The sequence below is a fragment of the Phallusia mammillata genome, chromosome 7, assembly GCF_965637545.1.
Source record: "Phallusia mammillata chromosome 7, kaPhaMamm4.hap1.1, whole genome shotgun sequence".
NCBI lineage: Eukaryota > Metazoa > Chordata > Ascidiacea > Phlebobranchia > Ascidiidae > Phallusia > Phallusia mammillata.
In genome coordinates this window covers 4,146,439-4,167,215 of record NC_137258.1, presented here as the reverse complement: position 1 = coordinate 4,167,215, position 20,777 = coordinate 4,146,439, and the positions used below count along the sequence as shown (strand labels likewise).

Sequence of the window (20,777 nt, the reverse complement as noted above, 5' to 3'; positions counted from 1 at the left end):
TCTACATACATGTTTTAAAACTGTAAATTTCCCACGAAAAAACACTGCACTGCTTGCAAGAGAGGTTTAAATATTATCCATCTTACATATACATATAGTTATAAAAATGCAAGTTGAACTGTCCTTGAACAACCAAACATACTGACTGGTTTTATTTGTTGTAAAATTTCTACGCTTTCAAAACATTGGTGATAATAATAATAAAAGTTGAACAAACTAAAAACACAAGGAAAGGGCACATATGTACAACAGTAAACCAGAGACCAAGCCTTTATGAAAGATGAAATGCTAAAAGTTAAGTTGCTAAAATTACAATTTCAGGTCTCACCATTAAATTGTTTTTTTAATCGATTAATTGTCTGAATTTACATTTTTAGAGGTTGCTTCTTAGCTGTTTAAGGTTTTAGCATTGTTGTTGAATGTTTTGGTGATACAATTTGCATGAGCATTATACAATCTGCTTTGCGATAAAACAAACTGCCTAATATGTAAAACTAAAATCCAAAAGGCAGTTCAGAAATTAAAAGCAATAATAAATGATTCAATTATGTACAAACAGATGGACGGAAACCAAGGTATTACTGTTTCTTTCCGCCACCTTTACATTAATAAGCCAAATTCAGTGCAAGGATTTAAGTTCAGTTCCAGCAAAACCATGGCACACCACTTAGAAAACCCAAAACTATACGAAAGTTTCAAGGATATTTTACACAATGGTAAATGGAGCACAGAAAAAAATGTACTGAAAACTTGAAAAAGAAACAAATGCGTGTATGACTGTAAACTGTAGGTGATGAGGGAATGTGGATGGAAAAGTTGTTTATACAGGAAGAAAACAAACAAGTAGAAAGAATTGAGTTTAAGTCCAATGTCTATGCACAAGAAAATATACATTTTGTACACAAGCGGTGGAGGTTTAAACAGGGATTAATTAGTGTTACTAGTGACAACGAGTCTACCATGAATTGCTTTTTCCCACAATACACACACTTTCATGGGATTCTATATAAATCTACATGAACCAACCGCTTTAAATGTCCAACAACATCCGTACAAACTATTTATGTACATCGACTAGCTAGCTTACATCTAAGAATGTAACGTTGCAACGCGTAGAAAAAAGTTTGACCAAAAAATATCATTTGTCTGTAATGTACAATTTTTACAAGGGGGAAAAGAAAAGATAAACAATATTAAAGGAAATAAAAACTTACTGCTTCAAAAATTACTTATTAGGACAAACTAACCTAGATTTGTCAGGGTACTTTCTATTACCAGCATACAAGGAATTGCTTCAACCTTTCAATAACCAATGCAATTAACCAGGTATTTAGCCCGAGAGTAAGAAACAAATCGACATATTGTACCGTAGTTATATGTGCCAAGTTTTAATAAATCTAGAAATTTAATCGTGCGATTACAAGCCTGCACATAACAATTGCCAAATATTAGCATGATTCTCAATTAAAGGCTTGTTAAACTGCTGTGTTTTTTCGCACATATAAAAGCCTATATAGGTGGAACACAGGCAATTATCCTATACTTTTGGCAGTTGGTACACACTGTACTCTCTCTTGTAACCTTCCTCGCAACCACTATACAAAATGGTTATTTACAAACGTTACTCCCAATGGTACTCCATAGAGAGGCAGCAATCTTAAAAACCTTTCGTACAAGGAATATTTACATATTCTTACACAATGTTCATTTGTTTTCTGTAGCATGCCTGTAAGCTTAATAATCGCATGCACTTGTTTTGAGGGAATATAACTGACTTTTCGTCACTGAGCTAAGCAAAAAAAGTTTCAACAACAAAACAAACAAGAATAAAATGAAGTCTATGTACAGTTATGTACAAAACTCAACCAAGTCAGAACAAAAAGTTTTGAGGGATACTGTTTACATCTTATCCTTGTTCTGGATTCTCAAGAACCCAATTCGCTGTAGCAATCTGGGAGCCAGTAAGCTCAGCAGAGGAGGTGCCAGCGAGGCCACCGGATGGCGCTGCAGACTTGAGGAAGAACTTCTCAAGCTTGGTAATGATGTGCTTCCCGTAAGTGAATTTTTTCAGGGCCATCATATGAGGACGAATTTTCAAGATAAGCAACTAAAAAAAGATCAAAAGCATCAGAAATTTGTACATAAATGCATGCTGAATAGCCTGAGTACTCGCTGTTGTTGATGCTCAGTGCTCGGCCGAGCAGTTGCACAAACTGACCAGAGCATTAAAAATGCATGTTCATGCCCTGCTAACATACGAAACTAGTGTTCGAAAGGGTATCCAAAACAAAACTGACTTTTTTTGAGCAGTAAACGTCGGAAAAACACGTATTCTGGGGACTGTACAGCGCAATACACCGCTGTGACAAAAGGGACTTTTTTGAAAGCTACAAAACTCATGTGGAATCAGGAATGTTTGTGCATTAACGTAAGATGCTCAGTGCATGGCCAAACAGAACATTTGATGTTTGGCCCATCCCTAATGCTGAATATCTTATATCCATAAAAAACATGGAAGGACTAAATCTATTTAAAAGTTTAACCAATTTTTCAACCAAAACAAGAAATTATACACCTTTTATGCTTTACTTAAAAGGGAAATGCTTTGAAACTTATTTTTAGCACAATTCTAATTATAGCTCTGTGCATACATTTGGTGAAGAATAGTAAAAACAAACTTTACAAAAAAACAACATGTACAAACAGTGTAGTTGTTGCATAGATTACAAACTATATCGCCAAAATATTGTTAAATGTTGGACATGAAAAAGTACCTTCTTTTGGGGTGGTTCTGCAACGTCAAGCATTTTCTGTACCACATAGTTTGCATATTGGTCCTTCATCATAATAAAAAGTGCATCTGGTTCTTGACAAACCTCCTCAATCAACCAAGCCCGATTCTGTGCTGATGAATGACTCACACATTTCTCAATTACATTGCTAGAAACAAACAAAAGATTTATTGTGCATATAACAAGAATGTGAATGCCACAATGTTTCTCTGTGGATGACAATTTCGTTAGCCCTCAAATAATTTTATGCTGTGATTTTTCGATGTTTGCCAAACATAGTCCGACTTTCACTGGCATAAATATGTACCAATTTCCCTCGCTTGTCTATTTTAAAGTATTTTTCTACCTTAACACCTTAAAAAAACACTGGTTACATGTAAGGTAGACAGGTGATGATAGTTTCACAATGCACTTTAAGCGCAACATGTGCAATCCTCTTTCACCGAATTGAGGTTTACACAGTTGCACTTTAAGCACAAACGAAAATCTCAAGTCAGGATACATTATAACCAGCTAAAAAAAAATTTCAAATCCAATTCATCAACAACCAACATCATATTTATTTGTCTTTAGGCTAGATCAGCGCTTCCCAACCAGTGGGCCGTACTTTCTGGTGGGCCGCAAAGATTTTCAAACTATTACCATACCAATATAGTAGTTTAAAACAGTTGCACAGTTCGTAAGAACGTACTTTCAAGTTAAACTATATTTCTCTAAATTATAATATTACTCACTATGAAAGCCGCATAAGATTTCACGTTAAATAAAGCTTTATCACACAAACAAACTGCAATTGTTACGTCACAACTGTACCTAAACTGCAATTGTCGCATCACAACACTACTTGTATAAGTAACTATAACGAAATCGAAGACACGAAACAGTCTTAACACTGACACACAAACTGCAGCATTGTGTGTGAGCTTGTCTCCCATTTAACTCCGACTTGATCTCATCAAATCAGCAAGCTCAGGCTTTCCATTAAAAGCTTGTTACTATTTTTCTTTCTTAATTTTAGCTCTTTTTGCATTGTGGTTTTGTCACAATATTAAGTGGTGGTCCCCCTCCCAAATTTTTTTTAAGTGGGCCGTGAGCAGGAAAAGGTTGGTAAGCACTGGGCTCTGAGGTAACTCACACTTGAAAAAAAATCAAAAAAATCAAACAGCTTACCTGGCAAACTTGTGCTGACTCAGAGCTGATATCTTTCCTCGAAGTTCGTTGACAATTTGGCTTTTGTTCTCAGGCTTGCCATGTTCAAGAATATGTTGAATAACATAATTCCCGTATTGGTCTTTCACAAGTATTTCACTGTGCTAAGAATAAAAAAAAAAACATAACTAGAATGGTGGCTTTCTGATATACTTCCATTTTATATATTCTATACGATATTTACCAATTTACTATACATATCATTTGATCTACACATATGGTTGTTTTTGTAAACAAAAACTAATGGGTCCCCACATGCGTGTTTTTGCGGATTTACGGTAAACAAATGTTGCGGTGATTTTTTAATTCTTAAGAACAAATTTTTAGAAAGCATTAACCCAACAATAAAAAAAATTTGTTTGTATTTTTTTGCACTATTATTGTCGTATAATTACAAAAACAATAAAAAAGAACGAAACAAATACTTTCAATTTAATCTCTTGCTTTGACCCAGATATTGTCGTCCAAGGTCGGGTTTTAAACACAATTTTTTTCTAGAAAGCTGTAACAGTTGTGTTACAGACAATTAAAAAGCGATTTGCTGCAAGTGTATATATAACTTTTCATTTAACTTTGTTTCGCAAAACGAGTTTTTCATTTAACTTTGTTTCGCAAACGAGCACCATTGACCTGTAGTAACCTTTAGGGTGTACACACCAAACGACTGTTTGACCTTTTGACACCGTTTTCAATAGCACGCCGTCCTTGGTGTTCAACAACACCGTTTGACCTAATATATACATGCCTTGAGTATTTGATTCAAAAAAAAAAAAAAACGCTACGTTATGACGAAAGAAAGTTCTGAACTGTGTTAGTAATACCTACTAATTGACCTTAAGTAACCCGTGGTCATGCAGCGGCCAACCTGACACTGAGCATTTAAAAAAAACTTTTATCTTGCAAAAAAGTCAAGTTTATTTTTTCATATTTAGTTTGTTTGACAAAGTTTTGCTTGACATATACGAAACCGAAGCACGCTTATTAGGTTTAAATCGCGTCATATGTGTGAAACCTTTGCCAAAACTGAAAATGTGAGTGATAACTTAATAAAACGACATAGCATTGCTGTGCAAAACAGCTGATTTCTAATCACCGAAACGACGTCTCGTAAAACGTCTGTCCAACGTCAAGCTGAGCCCTCCCGCTCTGCCCTATTATTCGTAAACGTACTCTCTTGGGACTTCTGCCTACAGTGTCTTTCTTGACCAAATGAGCGTTAGACACATTTACGTTTCGGGGGCCTGTGGGTGTGTCGCTGGGTCATTCGGGGTCAAACTTCAGGTGGACCAAGTTCAGATTTATATCTAACATATGTCCAAATTTCAATAAATTTGAAGCACTCTTTCTTTACTAAACGAGCGTTACAAACTAGCGTTAAAAATTTTACGTTTCGGGGGCCTGTGGGTGAACCGCTGGGTAATTTGGGGTCAAACTTCTGGTGGACCAAGTTTGGATTAATATCTAACATATGTCCAAATTTCAATAAATTTGAAGCACGCTTTCTTCACTAAACGAGCGTTACAAACCAGCGTTAAAAATTTTACGTTTCGGGGGCCTGTGGGTGAACCGCTGGGTAATTTGGGGTCAAACTTGAGGTGGACCAAGTTTGGATTAATATCTAACATATGTCCAAATTTGAATAAATTTGAAGCACTCTTTCTTGACCAAATGCGTCTCACAAACCAGCGTTAGACAGAACAAAGAAAAAAGAAAAAAAGAAAAAAAGAAAAAAGAAAAAAAGAAAAAAAGAAAAAAAGAAAAAAAAAATACGGACAAAAACAATATGTGTCCCCTTCAGGGAAGGGGACCCATAATTACTTTAAAGCAAGCATTCTGCAATGTCACAAACAACAGGTGTGGTAAATGTGCTTCAGAACCAATATACATCACAGTTATGTATCAGGAGTATCCATTGGTGAAATGACATCATTTGCACATTTGTTATCACATGGTACAAAGCAGTAGGGATGAGCCGGAGCCGAGCCAGAACCCGAGTACTCGGTACCGACCATCGCTGTTTTTAATGCTCGGTGCTTGGCTGAGCAGTTGCAAAAACTGACCCGAGCGTTAAATTTGCATATTCATGCCCTGCTAACATACGAAACTAGCGTTCTAAAGGGTGTCTATGAACAAAAACGAATGATTTTTCAAATGCATTAGATAGTGGAAAAACGCGTACTTAAAAGGGCCTGTACAGCTTAATAAAACACCGCCAGTGGGGATTTTTTGTGACGTCATAATGCACCGAGCATTTAAGTGAGATGTTCGGTGCTCGACCAAACAGAACATTTGCAATTTTGGCACATCCCTACAAAGCAGTGGTTCCCAACCAGGGGGGAATTTTGTAATTTGTAGGGGGGGAATTTGAGCTGAGAAAAAGAAAGTTCTCGAATAATCGATTTAAAGGCAGCAATACAATGGGTAAATTAGATTTGAATATCGACTAAAAGGGTGCACAGGACAAAAAAGGTTGGGAACCACTGGTATAAGATCAATGTGGTAGGTGTGAGTAGGCACCTGGGTCTGTCTTTAACGCTTCAGACACTTGGTTATCAGTACAAAACAATCTGATACAGGCTGCCCAGTAATGTGTTACCTCATGTTAGAACATACATACTGGACCGGTCCTTAACAATACATCATGAACAATACAATAAATTCTTGCAACAAAATAACATCCATGTTTTCAACCAAATCAGGGTCACAGTAATTGAGGACTACTAAGACTTGGAAAATATGCCAAGATAAAATTTTCTTATGGCTAAAAATTTTGCCAAACCCCGATTTAGAGTGGTTCATGTGACCAATAGATCATTCTTTGTATGGGCCAAAGTTAGCTACATAGGAATTGATCTTTTTTACCTGGTGCAGTTCTTCTAGTATTGGTGTAGTCTGCTCCTCAACGCAATGTTCTAGTATCCTTTGCACAACTCGGCAACCGTAAGTGTGAGAAGACAAGCCAACAACCTTAAGTAAATTGGACTATGTTAAATGGGAACCGACAGGTGTTTTAAATATTTCCAAAAAAAGTCAAAAAATGTAAAAAGCATGGCCAAGTATAAAATGCAGTCTTTAAACTTCTGTTTTGTTCACTGACATTTACAGACATTATGGAACCATCTAACACACTTTTTTCAATATTTTCCAACCTAGACAACTTTAACATGGTCTCTGGTGCTGAGGTTAGAAAACTTAAGGCTTAAATCTTATGCAGGTTGCCAATAACCAACTTGCACATATCCAAATATATATGTCCATACCTGGCCTTTGAATCCGTCGACAATAAACTGCAAATGTGCTGGAGGAACACACTCAATGCACTTCTGCACAACATGGTTGCCATTCTGATCTTTTACACATTTTAGCAGATGGCCGTTCAACTCCTTGACAATCTCAACCTGTAGTGAATTGATGCTTGATAAAATCACTGTTTAAATCATTCAAAAACAATTTGCAAATGTGGTAATTAGTGTACATCAGAACCAAGTTACATCACTATGTAATTCAGGAGTATCCATTGGTTAAGTGACATCATTTGTACACAAAACATATATAGTCAAGTGGGGTAAAAAAAAACAAGTGGACATTAGGACCATTTTAAAAAAAATTAAGTGGCAGTTGGAACTTCAATTCAATTATATGAACTTAATCAACCATCTTAAAGTCAAACATAAGACAGAAATTTCATTAACAACTCTGTTACAATCAATAAGCCAAAAAAACACGAGCCACATAAAATTCTTTGTTTTCGAAATTTTACAAACCAAACTTACAGCAGTTAGTAAACTGTTTGTAAATTAATAAAACGCTTTCAAATTGGTGCTAAGACTGTCCATGGCTTTGTACCTTTATTGCACTGCATTTATTGCCTTTGATTTGGTCTTTTTTGTCATTTACCAGTCTTTTGTTGGTATGCAACTAGGTTTAAATAGAGCTCACCCACTTGCTGACTAGTCATGTAACCTAAAACCTTATTGAAATAAAGTTTAATTTTCTACCCCAAACTGCTTGAATTACCACATAATGATTTGATAACCTCTTTTTCTTACTTTGTAGCATTTTTCTTTAGGCCTGGATCCCAATTTGTACTTTTAGCCATGCAGGTATACTTTTTGGTAAAAATTTCTCCAAAACTGGGCCCCCAAAGCAATTTTATACAACTTTGGTTTAAGTACATGTTTTATAGGCTTTCTTTTTTATTTTCTAAACTTCCAGGTGACAAATAAAAATGTTTGGGCAAAAAAAATTTTTGGGGTGCAAAAAATACATAGTTTTTTATTACCCCATTCCTATAGAACCGTTTGGGGTAAAAACGAACAAGATATCTGAAAAAATTTAGAAGCTAGCCAAGTAGAGTCTTTTTTGTTTAATAGGTCATAGTTACGACACAACACAGAACAAAGGTCATTGACACCAAACTTGTAATAAAAAATCTGCAGGAAAGTTTCTAAAGGTTGTTGAAGACTTTTTAACATACGAATTTTACTACTGTTGTTTCAACCTGCAGAACATTGCCTACAAACAAAATCTGAGAATGGTTTATGGCTTATTTTATTGGTAGAGAATAAATACATCCTATGAAAAAGAAACCATTTAAAAAAAAATTTGGTTTAGCTGTGAGGGTATTGTTTTTTTTTACCCCAACTTCAGCAAAAATTTTTTTACCCCATTTGACTATATATGTGTGTAATAGGTTGGACTGGGCAAGGTACATAACTAAACATTATGCTTCAAGCTCTTTACTAGTACTAAAAGTACCGCTGTCATAAAAAATCACTTTCACTTTATTGTGTTTACCTGTTGAAACTCACAGTAAGGTTAATAGCTTGAAAATCTCAGTTTTGTGAAATGAAAGAGCACTGCACAATAGCCCTTTGTTACAACACTAACATCATGCATGCTTATGACATACTTTTAGGTAAGTGTGAAATACTGAATATAATTCAATATGGATGTAACAAAAGTAAGTATAAAATGTACAAAAATCTAAAGGTCAGGCAAACGATAAAAAATATTTCCCACATAACCGTGAATACCAAAACGTTGGCAGTATATTTTATGTTACCTGCTGTTCTTGTGGAATACACTCCAACGCTTTCTGTATAACTCTGCACCCATACATCTGAAGTGCAAGTGGCAGAACATGGCCGCGAATACGACTAGCTAAAGCCAACTTGTGTTCCTGGAAATAAACAAACCACATTAATACATAATCATTCCAAAAGTTCAACAAATACGCGATGCTGCAAGTCTCAGCAAAATTTTTTAAACATGGGAAAATTCATGTCAGACATTTTAAAACATCATAGACCATTGAAATGGGTGTTATTGACAATGCATGCAAGTGGAATTGATAACTTACAGGAGAGCCAAATTCAAAAAACTTTTGGATCACATAGTTGCCAAAGACATCAGTCATAAGCTGGTATGCATTGCCAATAATCTCATTGAAAACCAGTTGTTTTTCTTGGGTAGTGGCACGCTCCAACTTCTGCTGGATAAACCTAAACAGATGTATAAAAAATAAATGTGTTATTAACAGTCAGCTGCAATAATAAAAGGATAAAAAAGTTTATCCTGGGTTCTTATAGCAATACTGCATAACTCTGTTAAATTTTATTTTGCATTTAGGCAATTTCTAGTCAAAATAAGCTTTTATTTTTGCCCCAAAAAGCAGTTGAACTCTGGTATGTTGTACCAAAGTTGTAATGTCAACAAAATGTATTATACTTTGAGACAAGTAGACAACCATTATAAACCAACTCCTCAAAACTTTAAAATCCAGACCACAGATTCAGCCAAAGCCAAATATGGATAATGCTTTAAACAAATGTCAAACCCTAGACAATAATCAAAGTTTTTGTTGTTACCTCGAACCATGTTGGTCTTGTGAAAATTCCACAATGTGATTGACAAGCTCATGTAACTGTGGGTTTGGAAGGCGATTGTTCCTAAAATCATCGAGTAGTTTGCTTCTGCCTTGTGACACCATCATGTCTTTTCCCGTGGGAGGCCTGTAACAAATCACAAAAAAGAAAATCAAATTTCTGTCAGTTATTGAATGCAATTTTGAATACAAATTATGTGTTTAAAAAAAGGTTCATGTTTTAGTTGCTTCACCTTATTCTAGTTGGTGGAAATAAGGAACTGCCAGAGCTTCCAAAAACCTGTGAAACATAAGATCCGTTTCGATACTTCGCTTCGGCACCAGGAGCTGCAGAAAACATGCGATTGTTTCCACCTACAAGAAACAAAATATAGATTTCAACAACACCACTAGATACATTACAGCTATCATAAACCGTCCACCTGTAGGACAAACTTTGAAATAACTGCAGGGAACTGAACAAACCCATTATACACTAAAACAAAGTAATTCACAATTTAACCACAAGAAGTTGATAGAGTAATATAAAGTCAATTTTATAGATTGTTGCAAGTAACCATTAAACAGCAACAAATTTCAAAATTCCAGTTCCAAAATTGTTCTTGACATTTGGTACTAACTTTAAAAACATGCTTAGTCATGATTACCTAGCATCATGTTGGTTGTTGGTGATGACATAGAAGGTGGCGGCGAGTTCATGTTATGATGGCTGTGAGGCATCATGCCACCAAGCGGTCCAGGCGATGGTGACATCATGCCACCGCCACCTGGCGAGACACCCAGTGAACTGTAGAACTGCGACATGTTGGCGCTGTATTGTGACATGCTGCCTGGTGGATGTTTTGGGTAATCAGAAAAGGAATCGCGGCGCTGGGGAGTGGAGCTGGTACTACCTATGCCTGAAAAAATTGACAATGTCGAATTGACACAAAGACCAATAGCAAAGACTTGTCACTTCAATAGTTTAGGTATATAATGTGCTTCAGAACCAATATACATCACATATGTTTCAGGAGTATCCATTGGTAGAATAACATCATTCGCACCTTTATTTTAAAGACAAGTTACATAAGTTGCCTTTTTTTCATTTAAACCAGTGGTACGAAGGTACACGAAAGCTTACCAGGTAGTACTTGAAAAACTTTCTGTCATACCCAATACAAGTCGGACCAAGGATTGCAACTTAACTAATTCAACCAACCAGTCCCAGTTTTGGGCCAAATTTGTGTCTTTTACATTGTTTTGGGGTTGCTAACATTGCTGGTTTCAGAAATATACCAGCCTGGTTTATAAGAATAAGGTCATATGCAGTAACAGAATAAGTCATCAGGTGGTATGCTGTTAGTATAAGATGGAGAACCACTAGTTTTAACCAACCAGAATCCAATGATCTTAAACCATTTTCGACCACGGCACTTTAACAAGGATTTATACAACCCTGGGGATTTCTTGCAACACTTATAAAGGTTATGCAGGCTTATGGGCACTACAAGGTTTGTTGTAAGAATTTAAACAGCATTGACTTGCATGTACATTTGCTAAGGTTATGTTAATGAAATATGCCTATTTTGGGCGAAAAAAGCTCCAAAAATTGTCAAAACATGTCAAGGGTTCAGTGCTAGGATTAAGTTAAAGAGCAATGATTTAGATTGCATTTTGTAGAGTAAGGTATTTTGGTGCAAAAACACGAATTTTTTTTGGTGACCAATATACAGTTTATTTACCTGTAGCCAAACTACCAATGCCCAGACTGCTAATGTTGGTGGTGCTTCCAAAACCTCCAGTAGCAGGTTGTGCAGCTGCAGGATTAAAGCCTTGGCTCATTGGAACAGGGGTGCTACCTCCACTCACACTCTGCTGACTGCCATAAACTGCATTCGCTAAAAACAATTAAAAACAATTAAAAACACCACATTAATATTTAACAATTACTACCAGGCACCCGCAAAAGTACAACACTCTACCTATCTTTTGTGGAAAATTCATGAAGTATTAGACATGTTATGTGTGTGCTTTTTATTTCTGTTTTGTTGTTGTTCTTTCTTACTCTTTTTTTCTGTGTTGTACAATTTGTTTTTGACTTATCAAATTAAGGTCACCAAAATAGAAAGTGAATTGGCCACAAACATGACAACCTGATCGGAATGCTAAACAAATTCATAAATGTAGTATATTGGAAAATCTTGTCCATATTTGTGTTTTAAAACTTATCATCAAGCATTTGAAAAAATATTATTGCTTTAAAGCTTGTTTTATTATTTGCTAACCAGAACTCCAATAAAACAGTATTGTTATTAGATACAATTGTGGTAATCAAATTTATGTTTAGTAGGCATTTTGTACACTGGAACCAATATGTAGCAAGCGTTTTGTCAAATTTGATCAGAACTTTATTATCTGAATAATCTGATCAAGCAATTCAAAGAGGAATTGATAGAAAAAAGTTTCCACAGTGAAAAGTACCTGGTACTTGTTGTTGTGCAGCTTGTGCTTGGCTGAATCTGTACATTGAACCATTGGCTCCAGCCAACTGTGGAGCCATAACTGTCAATACAAAACACAGGTTGCAACAATAAACCTACTTTCAGATTCACTGAACATGACCATTGTGTTGCACGAACTGGAAGTGTTCTGTTTATCAGAGCATCCAATAATAGTCATAGTTTATGGTAGAGCTACTAACACCATAACGCAAATGACAACCAAAGTCGATTTGGTTATATCTCCAAAAATGCTCACGGTTAGGGCTATTAGGGTCGGGGTAAGGTATTAGCACTTAAAATTCAATAAAACTAACCCAAAAAATTAGTTACTAATGTAAAAATTTTAAAAACGTATTTTCCAACCCAACCCATTTATAGCCGTTAAATCAAAATTCAGCTCTTTACACCCCCTTGTGAAAGCGAAGTTGAGATTCTCGTTATGGTGTTAGTAGCTCTACCATACTTTATGCCCCAAATCGCATCATAAAACAGAGTTTTCATTTCAATGGAACATATATATGTATATATATATGTTAAAATGTTTTAATGCTCAATAACATTGGCTTGTTATATGCTTACAGCAATTACATCACAAGTTCAGTTGTAAAACAGGTTTTGCTAACTTTACAACGCCTTAATCAGCACTGCCAAGTATTTTAGGTTGTCATCATACAAGTTTTTATTCACCAGTGTAAAGTCTGTATCTGGTAAAGCAATAGGTATAATCATATGACAACTAACACATTTGCATATGCTAGAACAGTGGTTCCCAACCTTTTTTGTTACATTCCTCCCTTTGCCCATTTTCGAACTATTCATTCCTCCCCATAAGACGAAAAACAAATATAACATAAAAAAATGTAGCAATTTGAAATAGACCTTATAATAAGGGATGTCCATTTTAGAATCCTTTACAAATATTCTGTAACATTTTCAATGCAGTGGCGTATCCAAGGGGGGGGTTTTGGGGGTCCGGACCCCCCCCTTTTCAAAAAGTTGTGCGTACATTAAATAGGGCAAAATCGTTCCGTTTACCACTGCGTGATAACAGGGAGTCGTTATCTCAAAGACGCGAGCCTTCAATCTCTTGTATTCGTTTGTTATCTAATCGCCAATTGTGACGTAACAAGGGTTTAATAAGGAGGTTTATGCGCTAACAATCGGAAAGTTATGTTCCGGCTAGGACGCTGGTAGCAGTTTCTTGCTTAGTGGTAACTGCACTAAGTGCAACATATCAAACTGTTTTTGCATTTGAACAATGTAAAAGTGTTAAAAACGTGTAATGTTGTGTTGCTTTGATCCGCCAAACACGTAATAGTTTGTCAAAAACATTAGATCGATGTAAATCGAGTTATGTTATTAGGGTAATTTGTTACTTGCCAGGCACAATTTATGCCTTCTGCAGTTACCACCTTTAGTGCATTCGTGACTTTGCGCAACTTAACAGTAGGATTACCGCTTCAGCAAGAGATTTAGTTCTTTAGAAATTGGACCCTGTTTTTTTAAGCAACGATTTTGATTACCTGACAGTCACGCTTATTTTGCAGCTGCAGTTTGGCTGTGTAAGTTAGATAGCAGCGGCGAAATCAGAAAACTACAAAGCTTTCGCTAAAATTACCTGTTCTTCCTGTCAATTAGATGGGTAGAGAATTTTGGAAAAAGTGCTTTGCCGCATAACGCGTCGTTTTGAACGACGTGTGATGTCATAATGACGTCATTAGGGATTTCCCCCAAAAAAATTGTTGGACCCCCCCTTTAAAAATTTCTGGATACGCCCCTGTTTCAATGTAATCTTTTTTACTGTTTTTATGAATTCCTCCCCTGAAATCATAAAATTCCTCCCTAGGGGGGAATTCCTCCCCGGTTGGGAACCACTGTGCTAGAATATTTCGCTGTTATATACCTGTTGGTGTTGTGCTAACCACACTTTTGAATGTGAGCAGTCATATAAACATGCCACAAGATTAGTCAAGTCAATACATCTTTATTTTTGAAAATAAAACCTTTTATAATTTGAATAAAAAAGAAAACAGTTTAATGCAACATCTATATTTTTTGCTCAAATCGTCAAAACACCAATGTCCGGTCAAAAAAATGAAATTATTAAACTTACTGTGTTGAGAACCATTGACAAACATAGGTCCCGGAGCAAGAAGGCGAACAGGGCCACCTGGACGGCCGTTGTTGATTATTAAAGCCCCAGACTGGTCATAATATGCAGATGGAATCATAGGGTAACCTGCAAACAAAACATTGACATTTTACATAAAATTTGTGGGTTAAATAAGGACAACCAGGGTCAAACAACATTCTCAGACCAAAGGGGAACAACATCTCAGCAATGAACAAAGAAAAAAAAGGGTAAGATTAAATGGCATATAATATGCAATAAGAAACTGCTATCACACTGAAATGTGTGCCTGGAACTGAAGTATAAACAACACAACATGTAGAGGTTTACCTGCCATTGCCATTGCATTAAAGTTTTGCGTTTGCATGGCTGCCATGTTGGTGAGGAAATCCGACTGCTGTTGGGAGCCATCTTGTTGTTGAGAAGGACTTTGAGGACGAGAAGAAGGGGATGTCACTCTGTTTGGCTAAAAAATAGAAACAGTTTATTTAGAAATTTTTTTATGAAAACATCGGGGTCTTTTTTGTCAATAGTTACTTCCAAAAGCAGCGGGTTAGCTTGTGTAAGCAGAAATGTTGCCACCCAATTTTAACGATCGACTATAAGCTAAAGGTTGAGATTAGAGTGCTATACAGTGTCACATCGTACTGCAAAAGTAAGTTCTGCTATAAACTACTAAAGGCAAATTTTACTTTCAGCATGCTTAGCAAATGGCAACCCAACCATGGTAAGGCAAGGCAAGGCAACCAACTAATATTATAAGATGTTCAGTCAAATAGAACACTTGCAATTTAAGCCCATCCCTATTACAAACCAGAAGCATGGCTAAAATGCATACAAAATTGCAGGTTACAAATCTGAAAACGAAAACCTGGTATTTACCTGGCTTGTAGGAGAAGATCCAGGCTGTTGTGAAGTGGCAGAAACTGCAGCTGCTGCCATTTGTTGCTGGAGCATTGAGGGATACATACCTCCTGGCCAACCGGCATAAGCTGGATACTGTGGTATCATTGGAAATTGGGCTCCAGTATTTGGGTCAGAGTAACCTGTTGTACACACATGTTCATAGATTAAAGTTTGAATTTTAAGAATCAAGAAAAAGGTGCAAAAGGGGAAAAATGGTGGGAAAATGATCAAACATACTTATCACACTGACAGCTATTAAAACCTGGGTAATATATAACTTTTAAACTTCAGCATACCTCCAGGAACGTTAGGCTGTGCTTGTATAAAGTAAGAACTTGGTAAAAACATCTGCTGTTGAGCAGCTAATGCATATTGCTGTTGCATTGCCAGCTGGTAGCCCGTCAACTGTGCTGCAATTGTCTGTGAAACATAAGAATGCATTTAGCCACTTCATTAACATACAATACTGATCCATTAAAGATTTTTCGTGTAATACTTCAAACATGGCCATTTTATAATACACCTTATAGGCAAAAAACTTTAAAGTAGCAATGTGCATTAGGTGCATGTCAAAAAGCCAATCACATCATAAAACAGGAGTTTACTTATAACTGGTACATTTATGTTTTAATGCTTATTGACATTGGCTTGACCATGTATATGGCAGGTACTTTACAAGTACATTTGTAAAACAAGCTGTCACTAACTTTACAATGTCTTAATAAGCAATACCAAGAATTTTAGGTTGTCATCATACAAGTTTTCATTCACCAGTGTAAAGTCTGTATCTGGTAAAGCAATAGGTATAATCACGTGACAACAAACCTATTTGCATATGCTAGAAAATTTTGCTGTATCATACCTGTTGCTGTTGTGTTACATAATCTAAATTCATCTGTTGTAGTTGTTCAATGGTCTCCCCTACTGACGTTTCAACATTTGCTTCAGGGGTATGTGGAGCAACTTCCTCTTGGGGTTGCTGAGGAGCAGAAGCGGCTGGGGTATCGCCCTCCTCACTAGATTTGCTTGAGGTTGCAAGTGGATCTAGAAAATACATTAAATGGCATTCAAACCTTGCACATAGTGGCTGTGGTAGCCCAAACACACAGCTTTCAATTTAATACCAGTATATACATAGTATTGTACGAGTACCAATACAATGAAAAGCAATAGGTATCAGCGACGCAGATAAATATTATCCGGCCAACCCTAATCATGGCTACAGTCCTATTGATTGCAGTTTAATGGCACAGTGTCAGGCTAACAATTAGAGACCAGGTGGTTAACAAAGACATGTATAGACTCCTGTCGTTTGGTTGCATAAGTGACAGCAGACTTTTGTAAACAAAAACTAAAATGTGTATGTAAACACAATATTTTTCAGTACGTGCAACTTGGATTATCCAGAAATGTTTCTGCGTCAATTTGGCAAAATATATAGGCTTTTGTCTAAGAGAGTCAAGAAATATTACAAGTTTGTATCATGAATTATGACATCACTTGACAACTATGGCACAATCCCATTGTTCATTAGCAAACAGCCATTTGTCATCCCACAATTTTGCACAAATACAACTAAGGCTTAACTTAACTTGCGCAAACAGATACTAAATTTTATTAGGTTTTTTTCTTTTGCCACACCAGTCTGTACAGCGTAATTGAGTAGTAAAACAGAGCATCTCAAACCTGTGCTAGTTTCAGTTGACACAGGAGGCACAACTGGGGCAGCAGGTTTTTCTTCAGGTGTTGTGACAACTTCTTGAGAAGGAGAAGTGCTGCTCGGTGACTGCTTGTCATCTGAAGGGGAAAGCTGATCGACTGGCGAGGTGTCACCACTGGATGATTTGCCACTGCTGTCAAGTTAAGTTTATTCAGTTAACACAAATAATAAGACTCAAACACTCATAATACACTTGAGGGCTGATCTCAGTATGAATATATTCATCTCACTTGAAAACTTTGATTTGTAATTGTTATTGAGACAACACCATGGAACAATGCACATAAAGGTGAACTCCAAGATGTATGTATTTGTAGCTAGATGTCGTCCCTGAGTTATGACATCACATTTCATAGACCAGGGGTTCCCAACCAGTGGTACGCGTACCACTAGTGGTACGCGAAGGTTTTTCACGTGGTACGCGAGTAGCTTCCGTTTTTTCACAAAAACCTTGATTCACAACTTTATATTTTGTTTATCTGGTTTTGTTTACATTTTTTTCTGATGCCTATTGTTATTGTTACGTAACTATTCCTGTTGTTTCGTATCATTATGATCTTCAAAATACAGGTCATGTCAATTTTTAACAAGAAGCACAGTTGCTTTGAAAAGCCGTGCAACGCTGTGGGACAGTGGGTTAATTTTGTCAAATGATTGCTCTTGATAGATATCATCTACTGCTTATATAGCTTAAACAAATAGCGGTTGATTCGATCAAATTAGTTGTTCTGCAAGAAGTGGTACGCGTGGCAGTACAGAGCGTCCAAGTGGTACGAAATCGTAAAAAGGTTGGGAATCCCTGTCGTAGACAAACTCAACACAATGTTGTCACATCAACAAGTCAAAATATAACAACCAAGGTATCATATAACACCAGACAGAACACAGAAACTTAACATTTAATATGCTAGCATACAAAACAGTGTGCATGTAAGTTGACATACCTTAGTTTTTCTCCCAAACTCTCACTTTCTAAGGCCTCTTCTGAAGGTGTATGTGGCTGGGAACCTTCTTTTACATCAATTTGACCTTCACCCTACAAACATATATTACATGGTTAATATGTGTTTTTGGAATGCAAGGTAAATATCTGGAATCCATTTGCACCAGACCAATACAAATTCTAAAGGAGCATTACCTCTGGCTTTATAGGAAATGTGGCAGGGCTCATACCACCAAGCCAAGGTTCATGCGGGAACATCTGCCCTTCCACTGCATGTCCAGATGGCAATGTTGAAGCACTGCCCAATTGAGGTTCATTGGCTGCCTCGGAACCCCAAGGGGCACCTCCTGATTCACGGCCCCATCTTTCAGTGCCTAAAAATGATCTACTTTGGTCCAATGGAGTGCCTTGTGTTGTTTGTTGATCGCTATTCCACAAAGTAGCTGAAGGGTGCTGTTAACATGTAAAAGATGTGTCAAAATGTAAAAATAACTGCTTTGCACAAAGATATGAAAGTTTTAAAGATATGAAATGATTTTACCAAAGAACCCATTGAAGTTGTGATTAGATGAATGACTATAATAATAGTGTGTTAAAATATTACAAAGTTTGTTGACAGTGCAGGTATGCTTGCAATTTAACCAAGGTGCACAACTTTGTCAACAAATTCACATGGGGTTCCAAAAAGTTTTCCTGTAGCAGTTTGCACTCTTTAGGAACTTAAATCTTTAGAGCTAACAGTATTGCACAGCAAAATTTACACATGCATGACTTGTAACACTGTTTGGCGCACTCACATGCCACACCAGACAAAACACAATTTAAAATTGTGCTCATACAGAAATCGTTGTTAACTAAGTGAATTCAATATAGACGATTCCAGTTCTGGATATTTTTATTCAACTAAAGCAGCGGTTCCCAAACTGGGGTCCGCGGTCCCTTAGGGGTCCGTGAGGCAATTTTGGGGAGACCGCGAAGCGGTTGAAGTAATTCTATAATCTTATTTGGCGTCAGTTTGTGCCACTAAAGTTTAAAATCAAAGTAGAATTAAGAATCGACTGTCTCCATTGCTAAACGATGGCCTTTATTGAAGGACAACTATCACAAATGCAATTGTTCACGCACAATCGTAATGTTTTTTGTCCTGTTTGTGATGTCACATGCTGTCTTTGGATGATTGTTGTGCGCAATTTGGCATAACTGGTTAAAATCCTGCAATCAACTTTCGTTTTTATGAAATACAGGACCGCGAGCCCTCGAAATAATGGCAAAGGGACCGTTTTGAAAAAAATATGAAAAAGTTTGGGAACCACTGAACTAAAGCTTCCAGTACATTTAAATTAGTCTAGGGTTTTCATTTAGCAATGTAATAAGTGTAATATGTATAAACAATGGCACCCTCAGCTCAAAACAATAAACAGTATCAGGATATAAAAATGATAGGCAGAACAGGCAACAATAAAACAGGTAAAATGTATTGCTTAAAACTTGTAAATGTTACCTGTTGAGCAGCTACTTCTGTTTCAGGCTGACCCCAGCTGGGCTTAAAAGGCCCTCCACTTGTTTGTGGTGTTGTCATTTGATAAGGGAATGGGTTATCTCGACCCTAAAAACGTAACAAAACTTGTTTACAACTGTTACTTCCAACAAACTGGAGTGCTTTTGGATGGCTACACTTGCCAATACGGCCGATCTCTCGCCACCAGCTGCACTGCTGGGACCTTGTAAGTCCAAACCGTATGTACTAATGCACTGTCTGCAGCATATCATCCATTGGCTTGATGTTTTTACATTGTTTACACTTTTGTTAACTTGGCATTATGCCAAATTCTAACTAGAGGTTTACACAAAGCACATGTGAAGGAATTAAAAAACATTTTGCACAAATAAAATGCATTCACCCCATATATACAATTTTTTAGCTTGAAGTGTTTTTGAATTAAATTATTTTTTGTAAATCTGTAAATTTATTTTAAATCAATCATCAGTTTAGTTGTTATCAAAACTCTTTGTTACTTACATAATTATTGTTTCCCATATCCCACAGAGCACTGCTATGCCCTCCACTGTTACTTGGCCTTTGCATTGTACAATATTTACAAATACCTACAGAACATTACTACAATCACTTCTCAACGCATCTGAAAACAAAATAGTTTGTAAATATTGGAAGTAATATCCTGTCATTCTAAATAGTAAAATTAGCAAAGTCAGCAATTCCTTTGTTCTAAATTGGGATGTAGTTACATTTACACTTACAGTGATTTTGACAAAAAAGAGGAACTATAGAGTTTGAATTTTATGTTTATTCAAATACCTGATGATCTTAAATAAACTTGGCAACACTGCTAATTTGAAGTTCTAAAATAAGCCAAGTCATATTTGCAAATTGCAATAAACAAACACTTTTCACAACAAACAAAAACAAGAAGTAAGGAGAAATGCATATCTCAATAAACGGCATTAAAATAAACCAGAGTTTTCATTTATTTTATAGAAAGAGTCGCAAAAAAACTACCAAACATTTAAAGAAATCAACACGAAAATAGCAAGACGCTTTGCCTAATCCATGTTGCCAATTTTTGGCGCGAAATGATAAGAAATAACTAAAAGAAAGTAAATGTGTAACATTATTACACACATTTCCCTATTATTCCTGACTGACGACATCTTCAAGGTCTACTGATCTAATATATACTAGTTTTG

At 36.4% G+C, this 20,777-nt stretch overlaps 1 protein-coding gene across 2 annotated transcripts; it reads right to left on the bottom strand.

Moving 5' to 3' along the window:
* Window positions 1–137: 137 nt before the first annotated feature.
* On the bottom strand, window positions 138–20,232 carry LOC145238600 (pumilio homolog 1-like). 2 transcript variants are annotated; one of them, XM_080101817.1, is made up of 22 exons: window positions 20,092–20,232; window positions 19,573–19,677; window positions 18,267–18,524; window positions 18,073–18,164; window positions 17,095–17,261; window positions 16,271–16,452; window positions 15,705–15,828; window positions 15,385–15,548; window positions 14,833–14,968; window positions 14,485–14,610; window positions 12,352–12,432; window positions 11,613–11,768; window positions 10,536–10,787; window positions 10,122–10,242; window positions 9,872–10,015; window positions 9,364–9,505; window positions 9,067–9,183; window positions 7,262–7,399; window positions 6,864–6,968; window positions 3,963–4,105; window positions 2,775–2,940; window positions 138–2,107 (listed from the first exon to the last, which is right to left on the bottom strand). In XM_080101817.1, exons 1-22 carry the CDS (start codon window positions 20,155–20,157, stop codon window positions 1,907–1,909), a joined length of 3,186 nt encoding a protein of 1,061 aa, XP_079957943.1. In that variant the 5' UTR covers window positions 20,158–20,232; the 3' UTR covers window positions 138–1,906. The 2 variants fall into 2 exon arrangements, with proteins under 2 accessions (XP_079957943.1, XP_079957944.1); XM_080101818.1 differs by having other exon boundaries at window positions 17,095–17,258.
* Between the last annotated feature and the right edge of the window lie 545 nt (window positions 20,233–20,777).